This window comes from Mustela nivalis (genome assembly GCF_964662115.1).
Source record: "Mustela nivalis genome assembly, chromosome: 8".
NCBI classification, from domain to species: Eukaryota; Metazoa; Chordata; class Mammalia; order Carnivora; family Mustelidae; genus Mustela; species Mustela nivalis.
This window is the reverse complement of record NC_139027.1, coordinates 28865747-28881303: the sequence shown is the minus strand read 5'-3', so window position 1 is coordinate 28881303 and position 15557 is coordinate 28865747. Positions and strand designations below refer to the sequence as shown.

General features: G+C 39.7%; 1 protein-coding gene across 16 annotated transcripts in view; it reads left to right on the top strand.

Moving 5' to 3' along the window:
• LTBP1 (latent transforming growth factor beta binding protein 1) overlaps window positions 1-15557 on the top strand; it is a 401809-nt gene that overhangs the window by 274720 nt on the left and 111532 nt on the right. For all 16 annotated transcript variants that reach the window (XM_082745539.1, XM_082745535.1, XM_082745542.1 and 13 more), the window contains 3 exons: window positions 11363-11488; window positions 12802-12927; window positions 13331-13453. In XM_082745539.1, coding sequence (XP_082601665.1) covers window positions 11363-11488; window positions 12802-12927; window positions 13331-13453 — 375 coding nt within the window. The remainder of the gene's footprint in view (window positions 1-11362; window positions 11489-12801; window positions 12928-13330; window positions 13454-15557) is intronic.

Here is a 15557-nt window from a genome sequence, read left to right as displayed (position 1 = left end):
GTACATATACAGTGAAATATCTCATAGTTTTAATGCTGTAAAAGGCTATTTAATGTCATGAGGAGATGCTTCTGGCAAAATGAGCAATACAGAACACGGTATGATTCCAATTTTATTTTTTAAATGTTTACAAACACAGAGAAAGATACAGCACATCCAAGGGGCTCCCTCCTGGGGGGCTCAGTGGGTTAAGTGTCTGCCTTTGGCTCAGATCATGATCTCGGGGTACTGGGATCAAGCCCCGCATTCTCCCTCTCCCTCTGCCCCTCCCCCTGCTTGCACGTGCTCTCTGTCCAAAAAATATATAAAATCTTAAAAAAAGTAAACAAGTAAAACACCAAAAAATACATGAATTAAAAAGTACATCAAAGTGTTCAACCATTACCAATTCATAGGATCACAGATAATCTTTGTTCTTTGATTTATTTTTATATATTTTCAAAATTCTTTATAATAATTTTAATCATTAATGACACATTATAAACATTTATAGTAATGTGAAACAAACCAGCAGCATAAAAATTAATATCCTTAATGTATAATGAGCTCTTATAAGTCAGCAATAAAAATACTAATAGGAAAATGGGAAAATAATAAAATCAAGTAATTTATAGAAAAAACATATAATAGGAAATGTCAACCCATAATCAAAGAAAATGCAGATCAAAATAATTATTATCAAATTAGCATTTAATTTTTACTAGAGTAAAATTGAGGTCAGACACATTGCTGAAAGGAATGTAAACTTGTTCACCACTTTTGGAAAGCTCAAACTGGCATAATGTATGAAGGATTTTAAAAATAGGGTGCCTGGGTGGCTCAGGTGGTTAAGTGACTGCCTTTGGCTTACGTCATGATCTCAGAGTCCTGGGATTGAGCCCCGAATTGGGCTCTCTGCTCAGCAGGGAGCCTGCTTCTCTTTCTCTTCTTTTGCCCCTTCACCTGCTTGTGCACGCTAGCTCTCTCTCTCTCCCTCAAATAAGTAAAAATAAAATCTTTAAAAAAAAAAAGAGTTTATTTATTTGAGAGGGAGAAAGAGACGGAGAGAACACATGCATGAGTAGGGGGAGGGAGAAGCAGACTCCCCTCTGAGCAGGGATTTTTTTTTTTCCCACCACCCACGACGATGTGGGACTCAATCCCAGGACCCTGAGATCATGACCTAAGCCAAAGGCAGACAATTAACTGAGCCACCCAGGTGCCCCAAAAATATTCAGAACTTTTGACCCAGTAATCCTATATTGAAATATCTAGTGTGAAGAAATAATGTCTCTGAAGACTGAGATAATGATTTATATAAATGGATACTTGCCACAGCACCAGCTTTAATAGAGAAAAAGTAGGAACAATCTAAATATTTAACTATAGGGAAATAGATAATTATGTTACATCTAGGCATTGGAACATGATGCCATGAAATACACTATTTTTGAACAATTTTTATTGAAATCTAGCAGAAAACGGTCACAAAATGCTATTAAACACAAGACAAAGTATATGAAAATAAAGGAATGGAGAACACCATACCAGTTATTTTAAAAAAAAAAGGGGGGGGGGGCAACTGGGTGGCTTAGTGGGTTAAAACCTCTGCCTTTGGCTTGGGTCATGATCTCAGGGTCCTGGGATCAAGCCCCACATCGGGCTCTCAGCAGGGAGCCTGCTTCCTCCTCTCTCTCTGTGTGCCTCTCTGCCTATTTGTGATCTCTGTCTGTCAAATAAATAAAATCTTTAAAAAAATTTTTTTAAATAAATAAATAAACACCTTATACATTGCGAAAATCCTGGGAGAAAATATGCCAGATATTAACAGTGGTTGTTTTTTATAGTAAGATCCAAGAGATGTGGGGGTATTGTAGAATATTTTCTATTTTCCATATACTGTATAGTGGGCAAATATTTTATAGTCAGAAATAGATCACCAAGATGTATCATGCTGACTGACGGTCAGGATGAGGTTGGCTGTATATAACAAGAGAAGTCGATAGAGGAGTCTGCATGTTTCCTCAGAAACATGATATGCATAATTTTTCAAATAAAAATATGCTCAGTGTGTTACTTAGGTGAATTACAGTGATCATTTCACAATGCTTGTGTATATCAAAACATCAAGTTGTGTACCTTAAGTATGTATATGTTTTATATGAAAAAACAGTACAATTATATAAGTGATATATATATAAAATAAATCATATAAAAATATGTTATTTTTATATGTTAAAAAACCTTTTGGCTGTTTTCTCAAAAATGTGGTTGTAAGTTCTCTTAGATATTTGAATTGAGACATCAGACTGGAAAGCGTTTTATTTTGTTTTATGTTTTGTTTTATTTTTGAGAGAGAAAGAGAGTGCATGTGCAAGCTGAACATGGCAGGTTTGGGGGTGAGGAGAGGGGGAGAGAATACCAAGCTGGCTCCAAGCCCAGTGCAGAGCCCATCACTGGGCTTGATCTCAGGACCCTTGATGTTGGCACTGAGCTGAAATCAGGAGTTGGATCCTCAACCAACTGAGCAACCCAGGCACCCCTGGAAAGTGTTTTTAGAAAGCACCTGTGTGTTCCAAGATGAAGTGCACTTGACAAAGGAGCGTAGAGTCACATCATGGACCTCACTGTGTTTTTACCCAGTTCAGGGCACTGTAGCCAGAGCCGGCCAGAGCTGTAGCCTTCCCCAGTTAGTGCATGGCAACCGCTCTTTGATTTTACTCTTAATACTGAGTTAAGTGATAGAGAAATATCAGATCTTCTCAGTACTTCTAGAGTGATGCAATGAAATGATAGTGTTGTTATTATTGTTTTTTAATGGCCAAGACTAAACAGTTCTTCTCTATTCTGAAGCCATTTATGGGTCTGCTTGCTTTATTAAGCACATCTGTAAGAGAATCTGCTGTGCACTGAAACATACACCAAGATACAATACACCATCTTGGACAGCAAGGATCTTCACACTGTTGACCTCATATTATTAGAAAGGAAAATTGCAGTGTGACAATGCAATGTACTAGGTCTGAATACTGTATACCTACGTTTCTGTTTTCCAGTGTACAAGTACAGTTTTATGCCTTTTTAACAATGGCAGACTTCAGTGGGTGGACTTTTTGCCAGCAAGCTTCATAGAGGTTGAATAAGATTGACTAGATAAATGCAGTTTTGCCATGTAAATGCAGCTGTGTGAGGAAAAACAAATTGAAGGTACTTAGCTTCAACTGAACTTTTTCCCAAAAAAAGTGGCTGTGCTCTATGAAGTTGTTAGAAGACAGCTTAATTTGAGGTTGGCAAAGATACAGGGCCAACATCTGCTATCACATGTTGGAAGCACTACTGTTTCCTTCCAGGAAAAGAGTGACGTTGAAATTTTATGCAGCATTTGTAGGTGTTCCTACATCCTATAGTAGAGGAATCTTTCTGGAACAATCCATGGGGAGAATATTACAGTCTTTGAATTAAAATGGTCTGCAATTTTAGAGCTACACAATAATCAGCAATCTACACTAGAGCAAGAAAATTGTTTTGTATCAAATTTAATTTAAATCAAACTATAGATGTTCCCATTGGTTTGATATGAGAGCCAAACATATAGATTAAGGGAGCAGTCTGATCCGTTCTGTCCAGATTGTTACACAACGGTTTTTTTTTTTTTCCCTAAAACACAGAGGAGGTAAATCTTGTCACTATTAGTTTGTCTCACAAGTTGAAGAAAGGAATAGAATAATACATAAGAATCTAAAATAAACAAAATCAGCTCCACATTGCTTAGTGATGATATCTTTATGGTGGTAAGATTGGAAGGAGCCTTTTCAGATTCCTTCAAACATACTTTGACATGCAGTAATTATGAAGTGAGCCACATTTGCAGGACATAAGTGTGATATATTCCACTCGTAACAGCTGATTTGGTGGCTTGTGACATTATTGGCATACTGTTTCCAAATAAATTATACATTTCAGCATATAAATTCTTGATTTAGCATAGTGTCTTAATAGCTCAAGGATAGGTTGGAAAATCAAACCTCTGGCAAATATTTGCGAAGTGGAAACATCTGTTTCAATTGTTGTGGGACAATTTATGCTCATTGTGGGGCAGCTAGGAAGCCAGAGCATTTTTGTAAACCTTTCCATGAATTAACATTTGACGCCTTCTTCCTCCTCTTCCCAAACTTCCTCCATGGCTCTCACATAACAGCCAAAAATTATTCTTTGACTTTCATGACTACCTTGTGGAAATCTTTGTAATGATCATGGCCCAACATTATAAAAACTATTTGCTCATCAGGGCTTTTCCAAAGTTCAGAATTGACCCCGTTAAAAAATGTTTGTCCCTACAGTGTATTGCCGATCATTACGGCTTCAGTAAACTCTGTATGCTGACGGAAAATGAACTCCTTTTTTCATTTAAAATCGCCGTGCTTTAATATTTCCAGGCTTTATTTACTTAGTTACTTACTTACTTTGAGTAATCATCTAATGAGGAAAAAAGTGAAAGGTCAGCATACTCATTCCTATATTTTGCCAAAAAGCTTTCTTTTTCATTTTGGAAAAAATGTAATAAATATACCAAATTCTTTTTTTAAAATTAACATATAATATATTATTTGTTTCAGGGGTACAGGTCTGTGAATCATCAGTCTTACACCTTTCACAACACTCACCACAGCACATACCCTCCCCAGTGTCCATAACCCAGCCTCCCTACCCCTCCTCCCCTGACCCCCCAGCAACCCTCAGTTTGTTTCCTGAGTCTCTTATAGTTTGTCTCCCTCCCAGTCCCATCTTGTTTCATTTTTCCTGCCCTTCCCCCTCCGACCCCCTGCCCCACCTCTCAAATCCTCATATCAGAAAGATCATATAATAATTGTCTTTCTCTGAGTGATTTATTTTGCTTAGCATAATACCCTCTAGTTCCATCCATGTCATTACAAAAGACAAGGTTTCATTTTTGATGGCTGCATAGTATTCCTGTGTGTGTGTGTGTGTGTGTGTGTGTGTGTGTGTGTGTGTGTGTTGTATGTACCACATCTTCTTTATCCATTCATCTGTTGATGGACATCTGGGTTCTTTCCATAGTTTGGCTATTGTGGACATTGCTGCTATAAACATTCAGGTGCATGTGCCCCTTCGAATCACTACATTTGAAGATATCAAACTCTTAAATGCACTGTTGGCCTTATTTCTGTGATAAATAGAATATTTGGTTTTCCATTGGCTTTTGGTCATGGCTCTTTTTCCAGGTTCTAAATGGAACTCTAAGTGAAAGAAACAGAATATGGTCCTTGACCAGGTGAAGGTAAGGGTGTCTTAGGGGCACAGAGAGTAGGAAAAATTAAGGTGGTCCTGAGGACCAGGGGACATGTGATGAGCGGTAGGGATGAATCCAGTAGAAAGAGCCTCTTGATGATCTCTTTGAGAAACCAAACATGCTAAAGAAGTCTAGACCTTTTCATTAACTAGAATACCCTGGAGACCAATAAATTAGTGTTTCCTCTTTGAGGTTTTGCAATAATTCTTGTGCTTATGTCCACACAGTCTGCTCAAAGAGTTGTAGATTTCAACATAAGCTGATTCATTTTATGGGAACAGATTCACATCCCTATGTATGAGGGACCTCTTAGAAAAATAAAAAACATAATGTCTTTTTCCTTAAAAAAAAAAGAAAAAATGGGAGAATTTTTCCAAATCTTCCTCAAAATAGTACCTTCAGGACTTGCCTTTCTGTGTAATAATACACCCTGGAGATTGAAAATCTAAATCTAATAGAAAAGGAGGGGAAAGCACAGGCAAAGGTGGTTAGGAGACTTGTTTGAAAAATTCTGAGGTGTTTTGATGGTGTTACAACTCTTCTTTCTACTTACAAGGGTGGAATCCTGCCTCACAGATGGAAGGGAGCTCTGAGGCCACACTGATGAAAGTCACATTAATTAATCACTTACATTTAAAAAATGGGACAAACAGGGTAGAAATCAAGTACATTTTAGTAAATGTCCCTCCACTCCTTTGATGTATCTCTTAGTACCCTCTAGTGGTGTCACAGTAACATTTTCTTACATACATTAGTACCCTGCCAACTGGGATCAACCTTTTTAAGCTGTATCTCTATAAACTTTATCGGTGAGGTAATTAGGTAAAGATCCTCAAGCATGCTTCATAAATATTTATCCTCAGAGCTTCTTCTGAAGATACTAGAATGGAAGAAAAGGCCATTATATTCACTTTATTTCCAAAGACTAAGCTGTACATTTCTTGAGTATTTCCCCTATTTTAGAGCTGATGTAAAAAGGAACAGTTTAAATATGTTGGCAGACTATGGTGTAAGGATGTATTATATTTGATTTAAACATCACACAGTTTTGAAGATTTTTGTTCACACATGTAAAACTTCCATTCTACAGCTGTGCTTGGAAAGTTACAGATATTTGGTAATCAACAAATTGGTATGTGTGGGTATTGGGGCAGCGAGTCCTGCTCAAGCACTGCATGAAAACCCCAGATTATTATAGACTTGAACTTGTTCTGAATCCTTATCCCGACTACATTAATTCATCTTCTGATCTTTTTTTTTAAAATCTGATCAATATATCTTTTCTGTTTTAAGAAAATGTCAGAAAACTGTAAAGGAAGATCAATAATTACAGAGAAAATCGAGAAAAGTAAATACCAATAATTTTCAGAGAAGGCATCTACCTACAATATGGGATAGATGGTTAGAGATGCGATTTTCACACTATTCTTGTAAGGAATTCCTGTAAACAGAGAAGAGAACGCTGAGTGTCTAAGATTTTAACCTGGAGAGGGTGACCTTTTACCTTCAGATTTTTGTGGCATAAAAATGATTTTTTTTAAAGGAAGATGTCTGATTATAAAAGTAATTATACATGTTCATTGTGGAAATTTTAAAAAATGAAGAAAAATATAGAGCAGAAATACTAATTCCCATAATCATAACATGGAGATTTCTTTCTTTCCTGTCTTCTGTGTATGTTGGAATTTAGATTATATTCTGTATTTGTAACCAACTATATATTTTTAACAAACAAGCATTTTCCTATCATGTCAATGATGTATTATGCTGTATATGTTTCATAATTCATTTTTTCCATTACTACCAGTCACTGAAGTTTAAGCAGTCATGTTAGTTACCCATGTTTTTAGCCTTTCAAGTTACTGTATGTTTTCTGTGACTTTACATTAAACAGACTAAGCCAGTCTATTTTTCTGGTGGTGAATTAGCATAAATAGGCTCACTAAAGGTCTGGGTAGTTTGTAAGCACGGGGTATCAAAGTGGATACTGCAGCTCTGTATGCATATGCTTCCTTTTAAAGTCTAAGTGACTTTCCAAATAATTTGCACCAATTGTCTTAAAGTCGAAGCACAGTGAATAGCAGTTGATGAGAAATGAATACTGTGGTTTGGGTTTTTGGAAAACAGCCTCAGCCCTAATTCATGTCATGTCCATAGTGAGTCTTTGTTAAAGCACTGCATTTTCACATTCTCCTGCAGAATGCATGGTAGGTTATTGGTGATGGTAGCACACCTGATTTTCTTCACGCTCAAACCACAGACCCCCTCGAGCAACGCTGTTGCTATAGCTTATCCTGCTTGAGGCCCTGGTCGGCTTGCCCTGAGCACTCAGACTCTCCCATGGCAGCATGCCTTGTGAGCGTTGTTTACTTGGTGATGGGAATGGGATCATAGTCCAAGGTAACATTGTTATAAATGTGCAGTTTCTTTGTTATATATTCTTAAATGACCTCAAAAGGAACAACATCTACAATGATGATAATAATGGCTAGCTGGGCTTTCTTACACATAAAAAGTTATTGGTTTAGATGCAACATGGGGGCTTAAGTGGGTAGGAGAAGAATCAATGAAACAAGATGGGATTGGGAGGGAGACAAACCATAAGTGACTCTTAATCTCACCAAACAAATTTAGGGTTGCTGGGGGAGGGAGGTTGGGAGAAGGGGGGTGGGGTTATGGACATTGGAGAGGGTATGTGCTTTGGTGAGTGCTGTGAAGTGTGTAAACCTGGCGATTCAGAGACCTGAACCCCTGGGGATAAAAATATATGTTTATAAAAAATAAATTAAAAAAAAGTTATTGGTTTATAATCCACTGTTAAATCAGTAAAATTAAAAAAATAAAATATATGGATTACTTAAAGGAACTTTCCTCCCTTATTTCCTTTTTTAAATTTTTATTTTTTTAATTTCTTAATTTTTAAATTCCAGTATACTTAATGTATATTATTATATTAGTTCCAGGTATACAAAATAGTGATTCAGCAATTCTGTATATTACTCAGTGCTGATCATAAGGTATTTTTAATCTTCTTCACCTATTTCAGCCATCCCCCTACCTAAATCCCCTCTGGTAACCATCAGTCTGTTGTCTATAGTTGAGTCTATTTCTTGGTTTGTCTCTTTTTCTCCCCTTGTTCATTTGTTTTGTTTCCTTCATTCTGCCTATGAGTAAAATCACATGGTCTTTGTGTTTCTCTGATTGATTTATTTCACTTAGCATTATGCTCTCTGGAAATCCATCCACGTTGCAAATGACAAGATTTCATTCCTTTTATGGCTGAGTAATATCCCATTGTATATATCTACACCACATCTTCTCTGTCCATTCTTCTATCAGTGGATACTTGGGCTGTCTCTGTAGTTTGGCTATTGTAGATAATGCTGCAGTAAACATCTTGGTGTGTGTATACCTTTGAATTAGTGTTTTTATTTTCTTTTGGTATGCCCAGTAGTGGAATAACTAGATCATATGGTGGTTCTGTTTTTAATTTTTTGAGGAACCTCCATACTGTTTTCCCCAGTGGCTGCACAAGTTTGCATTTCCACCAACAGTACATGAGGGTTTCTTTTTCTCCATGTTCTCACCAACATTTGTTTCTTTTGTTGATTTTAGTCACCCTGACAGGTATGAGGTGATGTCTCACAGTGGTTTTGACTTGCATTTTCCCTGATGACAAATGATGTTAAATATCTTTTCATGTGTCCTTTGGCCTTCTGTAGGTCTTTGGAGCAATGTCTTTTCATGTCTTCTGCCCATTTATTAAGTGGATTTTTTTTTTTTTTTTGGTACTTAGGTATACAAGCACTTCAAGCACTTCATATATTTTTTAATCCTAACCCCTTATCGAGGTGTATCATTTGCAAATATTTTCTCCCATTCAGTAGGTTGTCTTCTAGTTTTGTTGATTGTTTCCTTTATTGTGTAGAAGCCTTTTGTCTTGATAAAGTCCCAGTAGTTTATTTTTGCTTTTGATTTCCTTGCCTCAAGGAACATATCTAGAAAAGTGTTGCTATATCCGATGTCAGAGAAATTACTGTTTGTGCTTCCTTCTAGGGTTCTTATGGTTTCGGGTCTCAATGTAGGTCTTTAATGACTAGCTTGCATTGAGCATGTGTAGTGTGCCAGACATTGGGCTGTGTGCATTAGCTGTGTTTGAACCTGACGCTCAAGTTGGTGCTCTGATTATTCCCATTTATCTAACACACAGAAAAGTGAGACGTAGAGTGTTTGAGTAACTGGCCCCTGTGTTACACAGCAAAGAAAGGGCAGCAGGATTTGTGTTTGCACTGTCTGTAAACCTGGGCTTCTACCAGCTGGTCTGCTCCACCATCACAAGGCCACTATAACATCTTACAAAGTCATCGAAAACAGACTAAGGAGACTTCCTCTTACGAGGCCACTTTTGAGTCCTCAGGTAATTTAAGGCCATCTTATATCCTTTTGGTCATGAAGCTCATTTTGATGGCCTTCACTGAGCATGGATTCCTGCCTCTACCATAGTGTGTTCCCCGAATAAAGTGAGGACTCAGGGTGCCAGTCTGCTCAGGCCTTACAGAAGAAGCGAGTTTCCAGCAGGAACCATTAGGATCACAAAGGATTTAGCAAAGAAGATTGGGAAGAAGATTCTGCTTTACCTCAATACAAATATGCTTATGCTGAAATTAACAAATTAAGAGTGAATTACACCGGGGCGCCTGGGTGGCTCAGTGGGTTAAGCTGCTGCCTTCGGCTCAGGTCATGATCTCAGGGTCCTGGGATCGAGTCCCACGTCGGGCTCTCTGCTCAGCAGGGAGCTTGCTTCCCTTCCTCTCTCTCTGCCTGCCTCTCTGTCTATTTGTGATCTCTCTCTATCAAATAAATAAATAAAATCTTTAAAAAAAAAAAAAAGATTTAAAGAGTGAATTACACCCAGAAGTTTGGCTTTGATGAGAAATGGTAAACCTTTCTTGAGAATTAAAGAGAAATTTTGGAGGAGGTTGGACACAGTTGTTGGAAATTGAATTTGACCTGCTAATGAATAAAACTTTACCACATATTTCTTATCAGGAGAACTCACCTGATGGTTCCAAGTCCATCCTGTCACATTAACTGGAGTGGATAGAAACTCATTGCAGGCCCTCTTAGAAGTTAGAAAGAATTGATTATCTTGCAACTTCCAAAGTGCCCTTTTCTGAGTCACTCTCCACTCCCGTGCATTTTAGAGATTGTTCTATTAGGAATTATTGATGATTTGGGGCGCAACTAATTGAGCAATTATGCAGTAAGCAAATGAATTTATATTTGATTTTAGAGGTTGCTGTCTTTTTTTTTTTTTTTTTCCCAAATTGATGTAAAGTGGACACAGTGTTGCATTAGATTCAGGCATATAACTGAGTCGTTCAACAAGTCTGTTTGCTATGCCATGCTCACTCACGCGCAGCCGTCGGTCACCACATGATGCTGTTGCACTACCATCGACTAGAGTACCTGCGCTGTGCCTTTCATCCCGGTGGCTTCATCTTTCCGTAACTGGAAGCCTGTATCTCCCACTCCCCTTCACCTACCTTGCCCCAACCCCCACCTGCCCATCCTCTGGCAACTACCGTTTGTTCTCTGTATTTAAGGTCTATCCCTGCTTTTTTGTTTGTTTGCTCATTTGTTTGGTTTTTTTAGATGCCATATGTAAGTGAAATCGTGTGGTATTTGTCTTTCTCTGACTTGCTTCTCTTAGCAGAATACTCTCTAGGTCCACTCATGTGGTCACACATGGAGAGATCTCATTCTTCTTTATGGCTGAGTTATCGGCCACTGTCTATACCACATCTTCTTTACCCACTTGTCTTTTGGTAGACAATTGGGTCACTTCCATGTCTTGGCTATTGTAGATAATGCTGCAGTAAACATAAGGGTGCGTGTATCTTGTTGAAGTAAGGTTTTTATTTTCTCTGGATAAATTAGAGGTGACCTTTGTCTTCTAACTGCATACCTGATGATAAGCTAAGCAGAAAATTCACAGGGATGGTTTGAAAAAAACTCTTTGTTGGGTGAACTCTTTGTTGATGTCTGTTTTTTTCTCTATTTATTTTTAAGAAATCAATGAGTGTACTGTGAACCCCGATATCTGTGGAGCAGGACATTGCATTAACCTACCCGTGAGATATACCTGTATTTGCTATGAGGGCTACAGGTTCAGTGAGCAACAGAGGAAATGTGTTGGTAAGAGACGCTTTTGATAGATGAAATTATTAAATACCAAATATTTACACATTAAGAACATGTTTTATGTAATTATCATGGGAAATGTTATTGTGTTTAATTTTTTCAAAATTTTATCCCTGAACTAAGAGAGCCCAAAAAGAGGTTTATTAATCTTCTGGGATGCTCTTGTCTCCTGGTTCAATGTACCTACCTACCTACCCGGCCAAATGTAATATAATTAGATAAAGGTGCAAAAAATTTTTTAAAAAAAGGTAAACGTGAAAAAATTTCCAGAGGTTTCTAGGTATAGTAGAATAATACAAGAAAATATAGAACAATAAAATGGTAGAAATAGCTACTTACAAACATGTATTTAGCAAAATAAATTTAATATGTACCACAAGAAAGACTTACATTGATGTAAATGCATAAAATCTGATTTCTAAAAACGATTTCTAAACTGAAAACAAGCTGACAAAAAAAAAAAAAAGGAAAACAAGCTGACACAAAGCTGTTAATGAATCTACAAAACACAGGGTCTTGTACATCGTTCTTTGGGGAAAAAAAGGTATCTCCAAGGTATATTAACATTATGGAAATTATTTGAGTGCATTACGTGAACACTAAATTTAATTTTTCTCTTTTTTAGAAAAAGGAAATTCAGCACTAAGAGTTATAAAGCAACTAAGGCATAGACCCAATTAATAGAAAGCAACAAAGGCGAAGACCCAATTAATGTGGCTTTAGTGTGCTAACTGCCGTTCTGCAGGCTGTGTGACTTGTGCTGTTTGGTTTCCCATGTACATGTGGGTTAGGTCAAGGGAAGGATCCACCTGTTCTCTCCCACAGCTTTTTCTCTTGAATTTGCCTACATACATCCTATGTATTCTGTTTGGAACCCTGGAATATGAAGTTGGGAGGAGCAGTTATGATCTGGTCTAGCTTCACCCACATGAGCAACAGAAGAATCCCTTTCAGTGTATTTCTGGCCACCTCTGCTGAGCTGACCTGGGAGTCACACAGCAAATTTCAGAGCTTAGATGACTTCATGAGACTGGCATGTCCTTCTGCGTTGACCCAAATCTGTTTTTCAGAAACACCAATGCCATGTTTGTAGTTTTGGCTCTTGAAACAATACACCGTAAGCATATTCGCTGTTCCTAGTAATCTTCCTTCAAGTACCTGAGGACTATGATCATGTCTCCACTTACTGTTCTCCTCTGTTAGGAAGATTTGGCACACAGGGCATAGTACACTGGTATTTTATGGGCAGGGAGACCGAATTTCATGCTACACTGCACTAATCCTTTTATCTGTATTTTTGTTAATAGATATTGATGAATGCACTCAGGCCCAACAGCTCTGCTCCCAGGGACGCTGTGAAAACACTGAGGGAAGTTTCTTGTGTATTTGCCCAGCAGGATTTATGGCCAGTGAGGAGGGTACTAACTGCATAGGTAATGGCAGTGTTCTTCCTGATGCATAAATTCCCAGATCTGGGTTGTTAGCTCCCTTAAGATCCCATCAATCTTATTGCTTATTCAGGCAACCCAGAATTTATTACTGAACACCTTTTATGACATATTCATCTGCTAGGTACTGGAGAATATAAAAATGGAATCTTTTCTCCATCACTTTTGAATGAAGGGTGTCCAATGTGTGCGGAGCCCTAGGTGGTAAATGCTTTGGGCCCCCCGTAAATCAGAACCACTCAATTTTTTAAACATGTCAAACCAATCAAAGAGATGGTGGTAGGAATAAATTATTTTATTCTTGACTTCAAACCAACCTGGGAGATGGGAGGGGTTTGAAATTCTATTCTGAGAAATACAACTTGACGATGTTTTCTGCTTCATGTAGATGTTGACGAGTGCCTGAGGCCAGATGTGTGCGGGGAAGGGCACTGCGTCAATACTGCGGGGGCCTTCCGGTGCGAATACTGTGACAGCGGGTACCGCATGACCCGGGGCGGCCGTTGCGAGGGTGAGTCTGTGCCACGTCCGCGTGCAGGGTGCACGTGAGCTTCAAATGCAGGGCTGGGTCCACACCCGAGGCTGCCAGCCACCCAGCCCGGGACTTACCTTCCTCGACCCTCGTGTGTGCGACACGAACTCATCCACACTCCTCCTGCCTTCTGGACTCACAGCCTCTTTGCCTCTCCTCAGTGGCTTGGTCCGGGTTACCGTCCATCATCCCATTCTCCTTGTTCCTTCAGCACCTGCCTTCCCTGGCATGTAGAGTAAGTCACTCTGGAACAATTAATTGCAGAGTATCTTAGCATAAACCCAGACTTAATTCCAGCTTCTGGATCTTTCCTCTGGGAGCGTGGTCCAGGCTTACCCACTGTTGACAGTTAGTTTCCAACCTTTTGCCTTGTTAGATTCCTTTCGTGTGTTTTGGGACTGGCTCACCAACCCTCCACAGAAGCACCGTCTGACTAACTGCAGGTCACATTCCAGCACGCGAGATAAAATTTCTTTATTATTGACCACAGCAATGAAGTTGCTAGTGTTGTGTTAAAAAAAAAAAAAAAGTTCTGAAAAGCTTTTAGAGCATGGCCAGAATGATAAACCACTTAATTTTTCTGCTCATGTTTGCATCCCAGTTGCAACGGTTCTTTTTGCAAGAATTATTTCCATGAAGAAATGTATTGCACTGCCTCTTCAGGGCTGCGTGGAGGCCTGCCAGCAGAAGAGTGGCGGGGTCCCTGAGCACGTGTCGGAAGGGCCAGGCTGCTGTGGACGGTGCTGGTTCCATGGGGCTCTTTGCCTGCCTGCCCGAGGAGCAGCCTTTTTTCTAACGTGGCTGGGCTTCCAGGCCAGGGCAGGGACAGCCACGTTGAGGCGGGCTGCGCTCAGCTGTCCCTGGCTCCTCTGGGTTGGTTTTCTTCATGATCTAATGACCTGCACTCGGAGGGAAAGCTAATTAGATGGTTTTTGGCAGCCTGCAGCTGCCTATACGCCTGGCCTCTTGTTCAGCCCCTTGTATTCTGATCTGGAGAGAAACGGGGGCATTTTTCATTCCTGAATCTTTGACCAGCTCGGATCAGAATGGAGCTATAAAGTCTCCCCTGGCAGCCGGGGGCCATGGGACAGCAAGGGGTGAAGTGTCCCCACTCTCCTCTTATAAGGGACCCTCCCTGTGCCCCTGAGAGGCAGCATGCCCAGGAAAGGGCAGGACTGTGGCCTTGGCTCCTGGCTCCCATGCTTAGGAACGGTCTGGTCTGGAGCCAGTGACTTAGCCCCTTTGAACCCTGTGAAATGGGAGCCACAAAGTTAACTTTCCGGGCTGTCACGAGAATAAATGCATGCTGTTGTGTCTTGTGGGGTGCCTCTCGCCTTGCTGGCTCTCAAGAACTCTTAGTCTCTGGAAACCTCCCTCTTCTCCTGATGATGTGTATTTGCAGAGATCTTCTCAGTACATCTGTATCTGTGGGAGCGGGTTTGTTGTTGTTGTTGTTTTAATCGCGTGGGTGTCCCTGACAAGCATGGATGGGCAAAGCAACACTCCCCAGAGAGGTCAAATGCTGATATCTTCAGTTCTTCCTACAGTTTCAGGACGGGAAGAGAGGACGTTGAACTAGTACCTGTGCATAGGGATGGAAACTGGGAAGGAGTAGGAAAGAAATACGAAATCTCTGTAAGCAAATGGGAAGCAGTCAGGGGACTGTTCAGGACCATTCAACGTGTGGAAATTAACAGAAATACTACCAGGGTTCCCTGAGTAAATAATATTATAATTCTATCCCCATGAAATGGCTTGAGAAGAAGAAGGAGCCAAAAAACATGGCTGTTTTCTAATTTCGTCATGGACCGGAACCAAAGGTCCCCAGGTTTCTGGCTCACCCAAGATTTTCTCAGCTGCCACTAACAAAGCTGCATTCAAACAGCGCCGGTCTCCAAGGAATCTATTGTAGTTCACAGACATTATCTCATGCGTCCTTGCTTTGCTCGGCTAAGGTATTCCCGGGCAGGTAGTCCCGCCTCTACGGATGAGGGTACAAGCAAGCAGAGGTAAGGGGTAGTGGGAAGTTCAAGGATATTGTCTTGTATTGCTTAAGATTGCACCTTATTTATTGGACCAGGCT